This window comes from Macrotis lagotis, chromosome 3 (assembly GCF_037893015.1).
Source record: "Macrotis lagotis isolate mMagLag1 chromosome 3, bilby.v1.9.chrom.fasta, whole genome shotgun sequence".
NCBI lineage: Eukaryota > Metazoa > Chordata > Mammalia > Peramelemorphia > Peramelidae > Macrotis > Macrotis lagotis.
In genome coordinates this window covers 286,982,310-286,995,808 of record NC_133660.1, presented here as the reverse complement: position 1 = coordinate 286,995,808, position 13,499 = coordinate 286,982,310, and the positions used below count along the sequence as shown (strand labels likewise).

Below are 13,499 nucleotides of genomic sequence, written 5' to 3'. Positions count from 1 at the left end.
TCACACAGAAGGTGCTTCACTTTCCCATCACTCCAAGGTCTCACTGACAGACCTTCACACAGAAGGTGCTTCACTTTCCCATCACTCCAAGGTCTGACAGACCTTCACACAGAAGGTGCTTCAGACTTTCCCATCACTCCAAGGTCTGACAGACCTTCACACAGAAGGTGCTTCACTTTCCCATCACTCCAAGGTCTCACTGACAGACCTTCACACAGAAGGTGCTTCACTTTCCCATCACTCCAAGGTCTGACAGACCTTCACACAGTAGGTGCTTCAGACTTTCCCATCACTCCAAGGTCTGACAGACCTTCACACAGAAGGTGCTTCAGACTTTCCCATCACTCCAAGGTCTGACAGACCTTCACACAGAAGGTGCTTCAGACTTTCCCATCACTCCAAGGTCTCACTGACAGACCTTCACACAGAAGGTGCTTCACTTTCCCATCACTCCAAGGTCTCACTGACAGACCTTCACACAGAAGGTGCTTCACTTTCCCATCACTCCAAGGTCTGACAGACCTTCACACAGTAGGTGCTTCAGACTTTCCCATCACTCCAAGGTCTGACAGACCTTCACACAGAAGGTGCTTCAGACTTTCCCATCACTCCAAGGTCTCACTGACAGACCTTCACACAGAAGGTGCTTCACTTTCCCATCACTCCAAGGTCTCACTGACAGACCTTCACACAGAAGGTGCTTCACTTTCCCATCACTCCAAGGTCTGACAGACCTTCACACAGTAGGTGCTTCAGACTTTCCCATCACTCCAAGGTCTGACAGACCTTCACACAGAAGGTGCTTCAGACTTTCCCATCACTCCAAGGTCTCACTGACAGACCTTCACACAGAAGGTGCTTCACTTTCCCATCACTCCAAGGTCTCACTGACAGACCTTCACACAGAAGGTGCTTCACTTTCCCATCACTCCAAGGTCTGACAGACCTTCACACAGAAGGTGCTTCAGACTTTCCCATCACTCCAAGGTCTGACAGACCTTCACACAGAAGGTGCTTCACTTTCCCATCACTCCAAGGTCTCACTGACAGACCTTCACACAGAAGGTGCTTCACTTTCCCATCACTCCAAGGTCTGACAGACCTTCACACAGAAGGTGCTTCAGACTTTCCCATCACTCCAAGGTCTGACAGACCTTCACACAGAAGGTGCTTCACTTTCCCATCACTCCAAGGTCTCACTGACAGACCTTCACACAGAAGGTGCTTCACTTTCCCATCACTCCAAGGTCTGACAGACCTTCACACAGTAGGTGCTTCAGACTTTCCCATCACTCCAAGGTCTGACAGACCTTCACACAGAAGGTGCTTCAGACTTTCCCATCACTCCAAGGTCTGACAGACCTTCACACAGAAGGTGCTTCAGACTTTCCCATCACTCCAAGGTCTCACTGACAGACCTTCACACAGAAGGTGCTTCACTTTCCCATCACTCCAAGGTCTCACTGACAGACCTTCACACAGAAGGTGCTTCACTTTCCCATCACTCCAAGGTCTGACAGACCTTCACACAGTAGGTGCTTCAGACTTTCCCATCACTCCAAGGTCTGACAGACCTTCACACAGAAGGTGCTTCAGACTTTCCCATCACTCCAAGGTCTCACTGACAGACCTTCACACAGAAGGTGCTTCACTTTCCCATCACTCCAAGGTCTCACTGACAGACCTTCACACAGAAGGTGCTTCACTTTCCCATCACTCCAAGGTCTGACAGACCTTCACACAGTAGGTGCTTCAGACTTTCCCATCACTCCAAGGTCTGACAGACCTTCACACAGAAGGTGCTTCAGACTTTCCCATCACTCCAAGGTCTCACTGACAGACCTTCACACAGAAGGTGCTTCACTTTCCCATCACTCCAAGGTCTCACTGACAGACCTTCACACAGAAGGTGCTTCACTTTCCCATCACTCCAAGGTCTGACAGACCTTCACACAGAAGACTTTCCCATCACTCCAAGGTCTGACAGACCTTCACACAGAAGGTGCTTCAGACTTTCCCATCACTCCAAGGTCTCACTGACAGACCTTCACACAGAAGGTGCTTCACTTTCCCATCACTCCAAGGTCTCACTGACAGACCTTCACACAGAAGGTGCTTCACTTTCCCATCACTCCAAGGTCTGACAGACCTTCACACAGTAAGGTGCTTCAGACTTTCCCATCACTCCAAGGTCTGACAGACCTTCACACAGAAGGTGCTTCAGACTTTCCCATCACTCCAAGGTCTCACTGACAGACCTTCACACAGAAGGTGCTTCACTTTCCCATCACTCCAAGGTCTCACTGACAGACCTTCACACAGAAGGTGCTTCAGACTTTCCCATCACTGCCAAGGTCTGACAGACCTTCACACAGAAGGTGCTTCAGACTTTCCCATCACTCCAAGGTCTGACAGACCTTCACACAGAAGGTGCTTCACTTTCCCATCACTCCAAGGTCTCACTGACAGACCTTCACACAGAAGGTGCTTCACTTTCCCATCACTCCAAGGTCTGACAGACCTTCACACAGAAGGTGCTTCAGACTTTCCCATCACTCCAAGGTCTGACAGACCCTTCACACAGAAGGTGCTTCCACTTTCCCATCACTCCAAGGTCTCACTGACAGACCTTCACACAGAAGGTGCTTCACTTTCCCATCACTCCCAAGGTCTGACAGACCTTCACACAGTAGGTGCTTCAGACTTTCCCATCACTCCAAGGTCTGACAGACCTTCACACAGAAGGTGCTTCAGACTTTCCCCATCACTCCAAGGTCTGACAGACCTTCACACAGAAGGTGCTTCAGACTTTCCCATCACTCCAAGGTCTCACTGACAGACCTTCACACAGAAGGTGCTTCACTTTCCCATCACTCCAAGGTCTCACTGACAGACCTTCACACAGAAGGTGCTTCACTTTCCCATCACTCCAAGGTCTGACAGACCTTCACACAGTAGGTGCTTCAGACTTTCCCATCACTCCAAGGTCTGACAGACCTTCACACAGAAGGTGCTTCAGACTTTCCCATCACTCCAAGGTCTCACTGACAGACCTTCACACAGAAGGTGCTTCACTTTCCCATCACTCCAAGGTCTCACTGACAGACCTTCACACAGAAGGTGCTTCACTTTCCCATCACCTCCAAGGTCTGACAGACCTTCACACAGTAGGTGCTTCAGACTTTCCCATCACTCCAAGGGTCTGACAGACCTTCACACAGAAGGTGCTTCAGACTTTCCCATCACTCCAAGGTCTCACTGACAGACCTTCACACAGAAGGTGCTTCACTTTCCCATCACTCCAAGGTCTGACAGACCTTCACACAGAAGGTGCTTCAGACTTTCCCATCACTCCAAGGTCTCACTGACAGGCCCACACACAGAAGGTGCTTCACTTTCCCATCACTCCAAGGTCTGACAGACCTTCACACAGTAGGTGCTTCAGACTTTCCCATCACTCCAAGGTTTCACTGACAGGCCCACACACAGAAGGTGCTTCTCACAAGGTTATTCAGACTGTCCCAACACTCCACTGACAAGTCTACACACAGTAGGTGCTTCCCACAAGGTTGTTCAGACTTTCCTATAGCTCAAACGTCTGACCCAAAGGAACCCCAGGCCTCTTTCCCAGAAGTCCCGGTCCCCAACATCATCGAATTGCCCTCTCTGACCTTTGTTAGAGGTACAGGAGGAAGGTGTGGCTCTCCTCCCCCCTGCCCGAGAGACCCCCCCCCATCCTCCTCACCATGAGCATCTCGCTGGTGAGGGAGTTGACGAGGTCCGAGACGGAAGAGCGCGGCTCAGTCCGTCGGTCGGACTCATCGTGGGGCGTCTGGCCCGGGACAGGGGTTGTGTTCACTGCCTTCCCACCTGCTGGCAACCTAGGAAGAGAGTCGGAATGAACACCCAGCCACGGGCGGCTTGGGCCAGGCACCAGGGAACGAGCTGGGCAGTGACCCACTTGCTCCTGGCTGATCACCACCCCCTGCTGATGCTTGCTGCTTGCCCCACTCAGGCTCAGCTTCTGCCCCCTGTGCATGGTCCTCGGTGAGGTGGTTGTGTCCTTGTCCCCAGGGATGCCCCCTGTCACCCCCATTCTGCTGTGCTGAGCCCCCGGTCACATCATCCCTTGGGCCTCCACCTCAAGATTCAGTTTATCCTTGATCTTTCTATGGGCCACATGGTCCTCCGGACCCCAGCCCCTCCTTCCGGGCCCATTCACACCCTTGGTGACCTTCTCCTACAATGGAAGTGAGCCCGCCTCCTTCTTTCTTCCCCCTTCCAGGACCACCCCCCTTGGCAGGAAGCCCAGCTGGGGGCTCCTGGGTCACATCTACACATCATTACCCTCTACAAACAAGCCCCCACCGTCTGTCACTCAGAGGCCCCAACCTGTGTTTGCTCAGGCTGGCGGGAGGAGATTCAGATAGGACCCAGCGCTGGGCCTTTAGACTTGGCACCGAGGACACAGCCCTCGGGGGGCAGGGAAGGATGGAATGATGTGGAAGTGAGGAGACTCTAATGTGCTGGGAGGACCCCCCCATCCCCATCCGCCTCTTCCCCCTCCCCCGCCCCCAACCCCCACCCCACTGATTCAGCATTGACTCAGGCAGGGGGTCCAGGTCCTGGAGTCTTGGAGCCCCCCCTTGCTCCCCGAGAGGAGCTCCCCACACTCTGGCATCTAAGAAATCCCTGTCTTGTTACCTCCCGTCCATGGGAAAAGTGTCTCAAGGTGGACGCTCCTGGGCCGGCCCCGTTGTCCTCCACCAGCCAGGGGAGACCACCCGGCTCCTCCCCGGAGGGGTGCTTATGGCCGGCTGGTGGCCGGACCCGGGCCCCCCTTCACCCCTCAGCGGAGAGAGAAAGTGAACGGACAGGGACCAGGCTGGAACATCCCGGGGAGAGGAGGCAGGAGCGGGCAGAGGGGACACCGGTGGGGGGGCAGGGAGGCCAGCGGCCTGCAGCCTGGGGCCTGCCTCTGCGGGCACGCAGGGCCAGACACGAGGCGGGCGAGCCAGCGAGGCTGGCGGCAAGCACACGCGGGAGGCCCTGTCAGACGTGCGGCCAAGCGTGCCAAGGGCCCCGCAAGGAGACCCCGGTATACACATGTGGACACACGTGCCGAGATGCCCCCTCCCCCCAGAGGGCGGCCAGGCGGCAATGGACACGCGTGGAGCCTGAGGGGAGCCTGGGCAAGCCGGGGTCTGTGTGGGGGCAAGTGCAGGTGAAGGAGGGTGGGTACGTGTGTGTGGAGGCATGTACACATGGGTATGTGAGTGTGTGTGGGTGTGCATAGGTGTGCACACATGTGCATGTGTGTATAGACAGGTATGTGCATGTAGGTGTGCACGTGTTTAGCCAAGGGAGGCTCCAGAGCCCACCCACACGCGCAGAGGTGTGCCCCATCTCAGCACACGCAGCCCGACACAAGCAAGACACGCACAGAGACTGAGCCGGGGGGATCACCCACTTCCAGGGCCCCTCCCGGAGGGGAGGGGAACACACACACACACACGCACACACACATGTGCAGTTTCATATTCTTGCACACCCACTCCCACTCACCACACCCACATTCTCACACACCCACACATACATGCACACTTCCACACACTCTTACACTCACACTCACCATCTATACACAAATCCTCATACACACACACTCATATGCTCACTGCAACACACACACACTCATCATTTATACACATTCTCAAGCACACATACTCTCACATACACCTATACATACACATTCTCAATACCCTCAATACCGTGTGTGAACACACATGCAGACACTTTCACACCCATTCTCCCACACACACTCACACATACACACACTTTCACACCTATCCTATCACACACATTCTCTCATACCATCACATACACAGGCATACACTTTCACACACACATATTCTCTCACGCATAATACACATTTTCACATCCACTCTCACACACACAATCACATTTTCATACCTGTTCTTTCTCACACACACTCATGCACATACACTTCCACACACCTATTCTCTCACACACCCTCACACACACATGCAGACACTTTCATACCCATTCTCTCTCCCCTCACATACACTTTCACACCCATTTTCCCCTACACACTCACACATACACACACTTTCACACCCATTCTCTCACACACCATCACATACACAGGCACACACTTTCACATACACATTTTCTCATACACATATACATTTTCACACCCATTCTCTCATACACATTCACACATTTTCACACCTATTCTCTCTCTCCCACATACACACACTTTCACACACCATTCTCTCACACATATATACAGACACTTCCACACTCATTCCCTCTCCTCCTCACATACACTTTCACACCCATTCTCCCCCACACACTCACACATACATACATTCACACTCATTCTCTCACACACACACTCAAACATACACATGCTTTCATACTCATTCTCTCTCTCACATACTCATACACACACACATTCTCTCATACCATCACATACACAGGCACATACTTTCACACACACATATTCTCTCACACACAATACACATTTTCACATCCACTCTCACACACACAATCACATTTTCATACCTGTTCTTTCTCACACACATTCATGCACATACACTTTCACACACCTATTCTCTCACACACCCTCACACACACATGCAGACACTTTCACACCCATTCTCCCCATGCACTCACACATAAACTTTCACACCCATTCTATCACACTCTCACACACGTTCTCTCACACACCGTCACATACACAGACACACACTTTCACACCCATTCTATCACACTCTCACACATGTTCTATCACACTCTCACACATGTTCTCTCACACACCATCACATACACACACACTTTCACACCCATTCTATCACACTCTCACACACGTTCTCTCACACACCATCACATACAGGCACACACTTTCACACCCATTCTCCCACACACACACACATACACACTTTCACACCCATTCTATCACTCTCACACACATTCTCTCAACACCGTCACATACACAGACACACATTTTCACACCCATTCTATCGCACTCTCACACATGTTCTCTCACACACCGTCATATACACAGACACACACTTTCACACCCATTCTTCACACTCTCACACATGTTCTATCACACTCTCACACACGTTCTCTCACACACCATCACATACACACACACATTCACACCCATTCTATCACACTCACACACGTTCTCTCACACACCATCACATACAGGCACACACTTTCACACCCATTCTCCCCCACACACATATACACACTTTCACACCCATTCTATCACACTCTCACACACATTCTCTCAACACCGTCACATACACAGACACACATTTTCACACCCATTCTATCGCACTCTCACACACGTTCTCTCACACACCGTCATATACACAGACACACACTTTCACACCCATTCTATCACACTCTCACACACATTCTCACACACCATCACATACACAGACACACACTTTCACACCCATTCTATCACACTCTCACACACGTTCTCACACACCATCACATACACAGACACACACTTTCATACCCATTCTCACATTCACACATTTTCACACCTGTTCTCTCTCACACACATTCACGCACACACTTTCACACCCTCACTCACACACACACATTCTCCCACACGCACTCACACATACACACTTTCACACCCATTCTATCACACTCTCACACACATTCTCTCACACACCGTCACATACACAGACACACATTTTCACCCCCATTCTATCGCACTCTCACACATGTTCTCTCACACACTGTCACATACACAGACACACACTTTCACACCCATTCTATCACACTCTCACACACGTTCTCTCACACACCATCACATACACAGACACACACTTCCACATCCATTCTATCACACTCTCACACATGTTCTCTCACACACCATCACATACACAGACACACACTTTCACACCCATTCTATCACACTCTCACACATGTTCTCACATACACAGACACACACTTTCACACCCATTCTATCACACTCTCACACACGTTCTCACACACCATCACATACACAGACACACACTTTCACACCCATTCTATCACACTCTCACACATGTTCTCACACACCGTCACATACACAGACACACACTTTCACACCCATTCTATCACACTCTCACACATGTTCTCACACACCATCACATACAGGCACACACTTTCACACCCATTCTCCCACACACTCACACATACACACTTTCACACCCATTCTATCACACTCTCACACACATTCTCTCACACACCATCATATACACAGACACACATTTTCACACCCATTCTATCACACTTTCACACACGTTCTCTCACACACCGTCACATACACAGACACACACTTTCACTCCCATTCTATCACACTCACACACGTTCTCTCACACACCGTCACATACACAGACACACACTTTCACACCCATTCTATCACACTCTCACACACATTCTCACACACCGTCACATACACAGACACACACTTTCACACCCATTCTCACATTCACACATTTTCACACCTGTTCTCTCTCTCACACACACATTCATGCACACACTTTCACACCCTCACTCACACACACACATTCTCACACACTCACACTCCCCCACAGGCCACGTGCTCATGCAGACACAGGCACAAGGAGGAAGGAGGAGACTGAAGGAGCTGGAGAGGTAAAGTCAGGTTAACAATAGAGAGAGGGGCAGGAGGAGAGAGAGACAGAGAGAGGGAGAGATTGACGGCTGAAGGAATGGCAGAAACGTGGAGTTCTTTTGGCAACACCAGGGCAGCGGCGCTGCGAAGCAGCCTGGGAAGGAGAGATGAAGCCACTGAAGCTGTCAGAGGTCACAGGACAGAGAAGGAGAAAACGGGGGGGGGCAGAGAGAGACAGAGACAGAGAGAGCAGAAGGGCCTCAGTCACTGGCTGAGGGTCGGTCCCCTGTGAGGAGCAGACGGGAAAGAGAAGAAAAGAGACAGAGAGAGGTTAGTCAGAAAAAGCAGGCACGAGACTTTGGGGGGCAGGGGGCCACCGGGGTGGACAAGGTGGAGCGGCGATGGCCAGGAGGAGAGGCAGAGAGGAGGGTGGGAGCACACACCGAGGGACAGGAAAAACATGGCAGAGTCTTGAGCGAGGAGAGCAATGGGAGGAGCCCCCTCCCCCACCCCCAAACTGGGGGGCTACAGCTGAAACCATCTGGATCCCCGAGGGGATGACGGTGAAAAGGTACAGCTGAAGGGGTGACAGGTTGGAATGGAGACCGAGAGATGCGGGGTGGAGTGAGTGGTGAGGCTGGAATGGGCACAGCCAGAGAGATGGGGGGTGAGAAGTCAGGGGATGGAGGGGGTGGAGGTCATCTGGGGCGGGGGCCCACATCTGGCCACTCAAAGAGCCCCCATTTGGAAGAGGCCCCAGGTGGGGGTGCACCTTTCCTCTGGTCTGACTGCCCTGCCCATCCCAGGCTACCCTGGGGTTTGGGAGGCAGGGTCCCCAGGCCAGTTCTCCTATTCCCACCCCCACACATGGCCCTTCTGGTCTCCAGGGAGATTTGCTTTATGAGCCTGTTGCCATCGGAGCAGACTAATTGTTTTCCCCAACAATGATGGGAGACAGATGCTGGGGCCCAGGCAGCCAGGGCAGTGCTGCCCCTCCCTGAGGTCCAGAGACACCTGTCCCTGGGGCCCAGAGCTGGGCAGATGGAGGGAGGATGGGGACTGGGAATTCTCTCAGATGGAGAGCGGGGAGGGAGCTCGGCGGCCAAGCAGTATGACCTTCTCGGTCAGCCTGCAGGCCCCAAGGGGTCAGAGAGCTAGGGGCCAGTCCCCCACCTTGCTCACTGTGCAGCCCCGGTCAAGTCCCTCCTCTTGTTCTCTCAGTTTCCTTGTCTGGAAAACCAAGAAAAATTATACTGTTGGCCCTTGACTTGGTGAGGACCAAAGGGGCATCTTTCAGTCTGGTGGGCAGGTCCCCGAGGTCACTTAGGCCCTTATAAATTGAAGGTCAGGGAGCAATCCTATAGAATTATATGGATTTAGGGTTGGGAAAAGCCTTAGGGGTCTTTGAACCACCACCACCCCCCCCCCCTGGCCCCTGCCATCTTATACTTAAACTAAAGCCCAGAATCCAAGGAAACCTTGAAAATGATTAAGCTGGGATTTGAACCCAGGCCCTCAGATTCCAAACACAGCCGTAAAGGCAATAGGTATAAAGAGCTTTGTAAGACCTAAAAATCCACAGGTGAGCCATCATATTACAGATCAGGAAACTGAGGCCCCCAAAAAGCCAAGGGTCACACAAGTTGTAATAAAAACATTAAAACCCAGGTCCTCTGACTCCAGACTTGGCTCTGTTTCCAGAGTGGGGGGGAGCTGAAGACCCCCTATACCCCCATTACTATCCCTGGCATCCTGAAGCAGCTTGCCTCCCTTGAGACCTGATCTCCCTGGATCTCTTCCTACCCCTGCCTGCCTTAGGCCTGCCCCATCAGGGCAGTGGATGCCCCAGAGGGTCAGGCTCCAACTTTTTCCGTTATGCTCAAAGGTGGAACTTGGGTTGTGTGGGGATGGAGGGAGGCAAGGAGTTGCTCTCCATGTTGGGGATCTGGAAGACAGCATGGCAAAGTGGGCTGGGAGGAAGGAAATTCTTACTGTTCTCTAGCTTGGAACTGTTCCAAGGGCAGTGGGGGCACTGTGGAGGACCCAAGGAAGGAGCAGAGACAAATCCCTGGTGGTGGTGGTGGTGGTGGGGCTGGGATAGGGGTCACACATGGGATGGAAAAGGATGGGAACGGGGGGGGTCCTCTTAGGAACCCTCACGGCCATCCAAGAGGCCAAAGGTGCTGACCCCGCCACCCACCTTTCCCAGTCTGGTGGAAAGGACAGGGGCCAAGCTGATGTAAGGATCAGATGGGATGCGTTCAAGAATGGTGTGAAAGCCAAGTAACAGGAAGGTAAAAATAGGCTGTGGGTGAAAATGGTGCCAGCTAATTAGCACATGGGTAATGTGAAATCTTGTTTCTAGCCTACATCTGCTCCCTCACGCTTCACACCTTGTTTTTCGCGACTCCCGGAAGGGTTCCAGCCTTCTCTACCACCTCTCTCCCCTCCCTGCCCCTCTGGCTCTCCCGCCTCCCGGTTTCAAGGCTCCTGCCAGAAGGACAGGGTGGCATATTGGGGGGGGGGACCATGGAGAGGGGGGAAGGAGGAAGGGAGACCCAAATGGAATGCCCATGGGCATGAGGGGGGGCTAGGATCCTGGAGTCTTGTTGGACATGCTGGGATGGTGCCAAGGCACGCCAGGAACCAAAGGAAACCAATCTGACTCCCCTCTCCCCCACTTCCCATGCTCTGACTTGGCTCACCCCAGATATGCAGCCACTTCTGGGGTGGGGGAATGGCCCAGATGATGCAGTCACCAGGTCTGGCAAGGAAGCCAGGGAGACACCAGGGGGCCAGAAGACCCTGGGCCTGGCCGCAAACAAGGGCCCCTCCTCCTCCCTCCACAAGGTCACTTAGTCCCTTCCTATCCCCCAAGCCTCAAGGTTTCCCATGGAAACCCAGCCCCCAGCTCCCAACCCCCCGCTTGTGATACAAGATGAGACAAGCTCACAGCCCAGGGCCCCAGGCCCTGCATCTCTCATTAATGTTGCAAGGAGAATTAGCCAAGGTGACCGGCACTCCGCTCAGGGCCCTGCTCATCAGAGAAGCCCAGGCTTGTTAGAAGGGAACTTCACCCCCATCGGGTCTGACTCCCTCTCTTCACTGAGGAGGAGACTCGGGTAGTGTCCTCATTGAGGGCAGGGTCCCAGGGGCCAGGTCCCAGGTCCTGGGGTGGGGCAGGTCCCAGGGATCAAGTCCCAGGAATCAGGTCATAGGAAGCCAAGTTCCAGGGTGCCAGGTCTTAGGGGCCAGGTCATGGGGATCAGGTCACAGGGTACCAGGAAGAAGTGGCAAGAGATCAGGTCACAGGGTACTGGGAAGAAGTGGCAAGAGATCATAGTTTAACTTAGAGTTGGCACTTGATTCTGAGTTCTGTGATCCTTCCATTGGACTGTGCATCCATCTCACTTCCTCTGGCAAGAAGTTGGGGCCAGGGGAGGCCGGCCCCGGGCTCATTCTGGACCTCAGAGGGTAGAACCTTGACTTCACTTCTGCACCTCACCCTTCCTTTCTCCCAACCCTGTCCTCCGAAGACACGGTACCCTTTGGATTGCTTTCCACTGGTCCTTAGGGGCTCCAGTTTGGAAAGTTCAATGGCAACCTGAAAACAGCCTCTGGCTGTGGCTATACTGACCACCTTCTTGGCATGGCCTTGTCTTCATCCTGATACCAATCTGAACAATGAGGCCTGGGGCTCTGACAACTGGAATTCTGCCATCTCTCCCCATCAGTTATGGGGACCCCTTGCCTGCCCTTTCCAGTGGTGGCTTCTCCCCACCTCCAATGCCCTTGGATCCCTCTTGACTATAGCCTCATCTTCTAGACTTTTGGTTCCACCTTGGCACTCCCCTGCAGTAGAGGGTAGGGTGAAGCCCCCTGAGCTCAGGGAACCCCAGAGGCCAGAAGGAGGTTGGGGTGGGGGATGAGGGATTTCAGGCTCATCTGCCATTCCCTAACATCTCCCTACCCACCAACCACCTGAGAAACAGGGATTTCCAAGGAGTGGCAGGCAGAGATGAAAGATGTAGATAGCAGGAGAGATGGAAAGGGGCAGAGCTGGGGGTCGCTCCCTTCACGGAGAAGTGGGAGGCAGGGGGAGAGCCTTGGGTAGCAGGTGTGATCCAGATTGGTCCCAGGATGGTCTGGGTGACCTCCAGCCCAAGAGAGCATCACCGGGAAGGTGATGAGAGTGAAAGGCATCCACCTGGGGAAGGAGAGGCATCCTCCGCCCCCTTCCCAAACTGATGGGGAGAGGCCCCGCCGGGTGGGCTGGGTAGGGGACCCTCTCTGCACCTCCTCCTCCTGCTGGGCCGGAGGGGCCTCGCCTTTGCTCATACCTCTTGTCCCCCTGAGCGCTCTGGTTCGGTTGAGTTCCTGGGTTTTGCAGGTCAGGGATATTGGCAAAGTCATCCTGTTCCGAGAGCCCTAAGACCAAGGATAGCACCACCATCCGGCCTTCCCTGCCCAGGAGGGGGGCAGCCCGCCAGCCAGCCAGCCAGGCAGCGAGACGAGGAGGCCCCGGAGGCAGTGAGCGAGCAGGGGGAGGAAAGAGAGAAGGGAGAGAAAAGAGAGAGGAAAGAAGCATAAGAAACAACTTTGGAGGAAGGAAAAACACACCAGTAATGTCAAGAGCCATGGCAGGAGAGAATGGGAGGGGGAGAAGGAGGTGGTCATGGCCCAGACCCAACGCTCATCCTCCTGGGGCAAGGGGCAAAAGCTGGAACCTGGTGGGGGGAGGGAGAAAGAGGGTTCGGCAGGAGGCTCTTGAAGCCCCCAGGGGGAACCTTGGGGACCAGGGCCTGGGGAATGATTCTGGCCTCTGGGCCTT

The 13,499-nt window shown here is 53.4% G+C and overlaps 1 protein-coding gene across 5 annotated transcripts in view; it reads right to left on the bottom strand.

The window, feature by feature from the left end:
• SYT7 (synaptotagmin 7) overlaps positions 1-13,499 on the bottom strand; it is a 105,485-nt gene that overhangs the window by 18,821 nt on the left and 73,165 nt on the right. For 4 of the 5 annotated variants that reach the window (XM_074231329.1, XM_074231330.1, XM_074231328.1 and 1 more), the window contains one exon: positions 3,746-3,881. In XM_074231329.1, the coding sequence (XP_074087430.1) occupies positions 3,746-3,881 (136 nt within the window). Of the gene's footprint in view, positions 1-3,745; positions 3,882-13,008; positions 13,132-13,499 lie in introns of all 5 variants that reach the window. The other variant, XM_074231332.1, reaches the window with a different exon arrangement.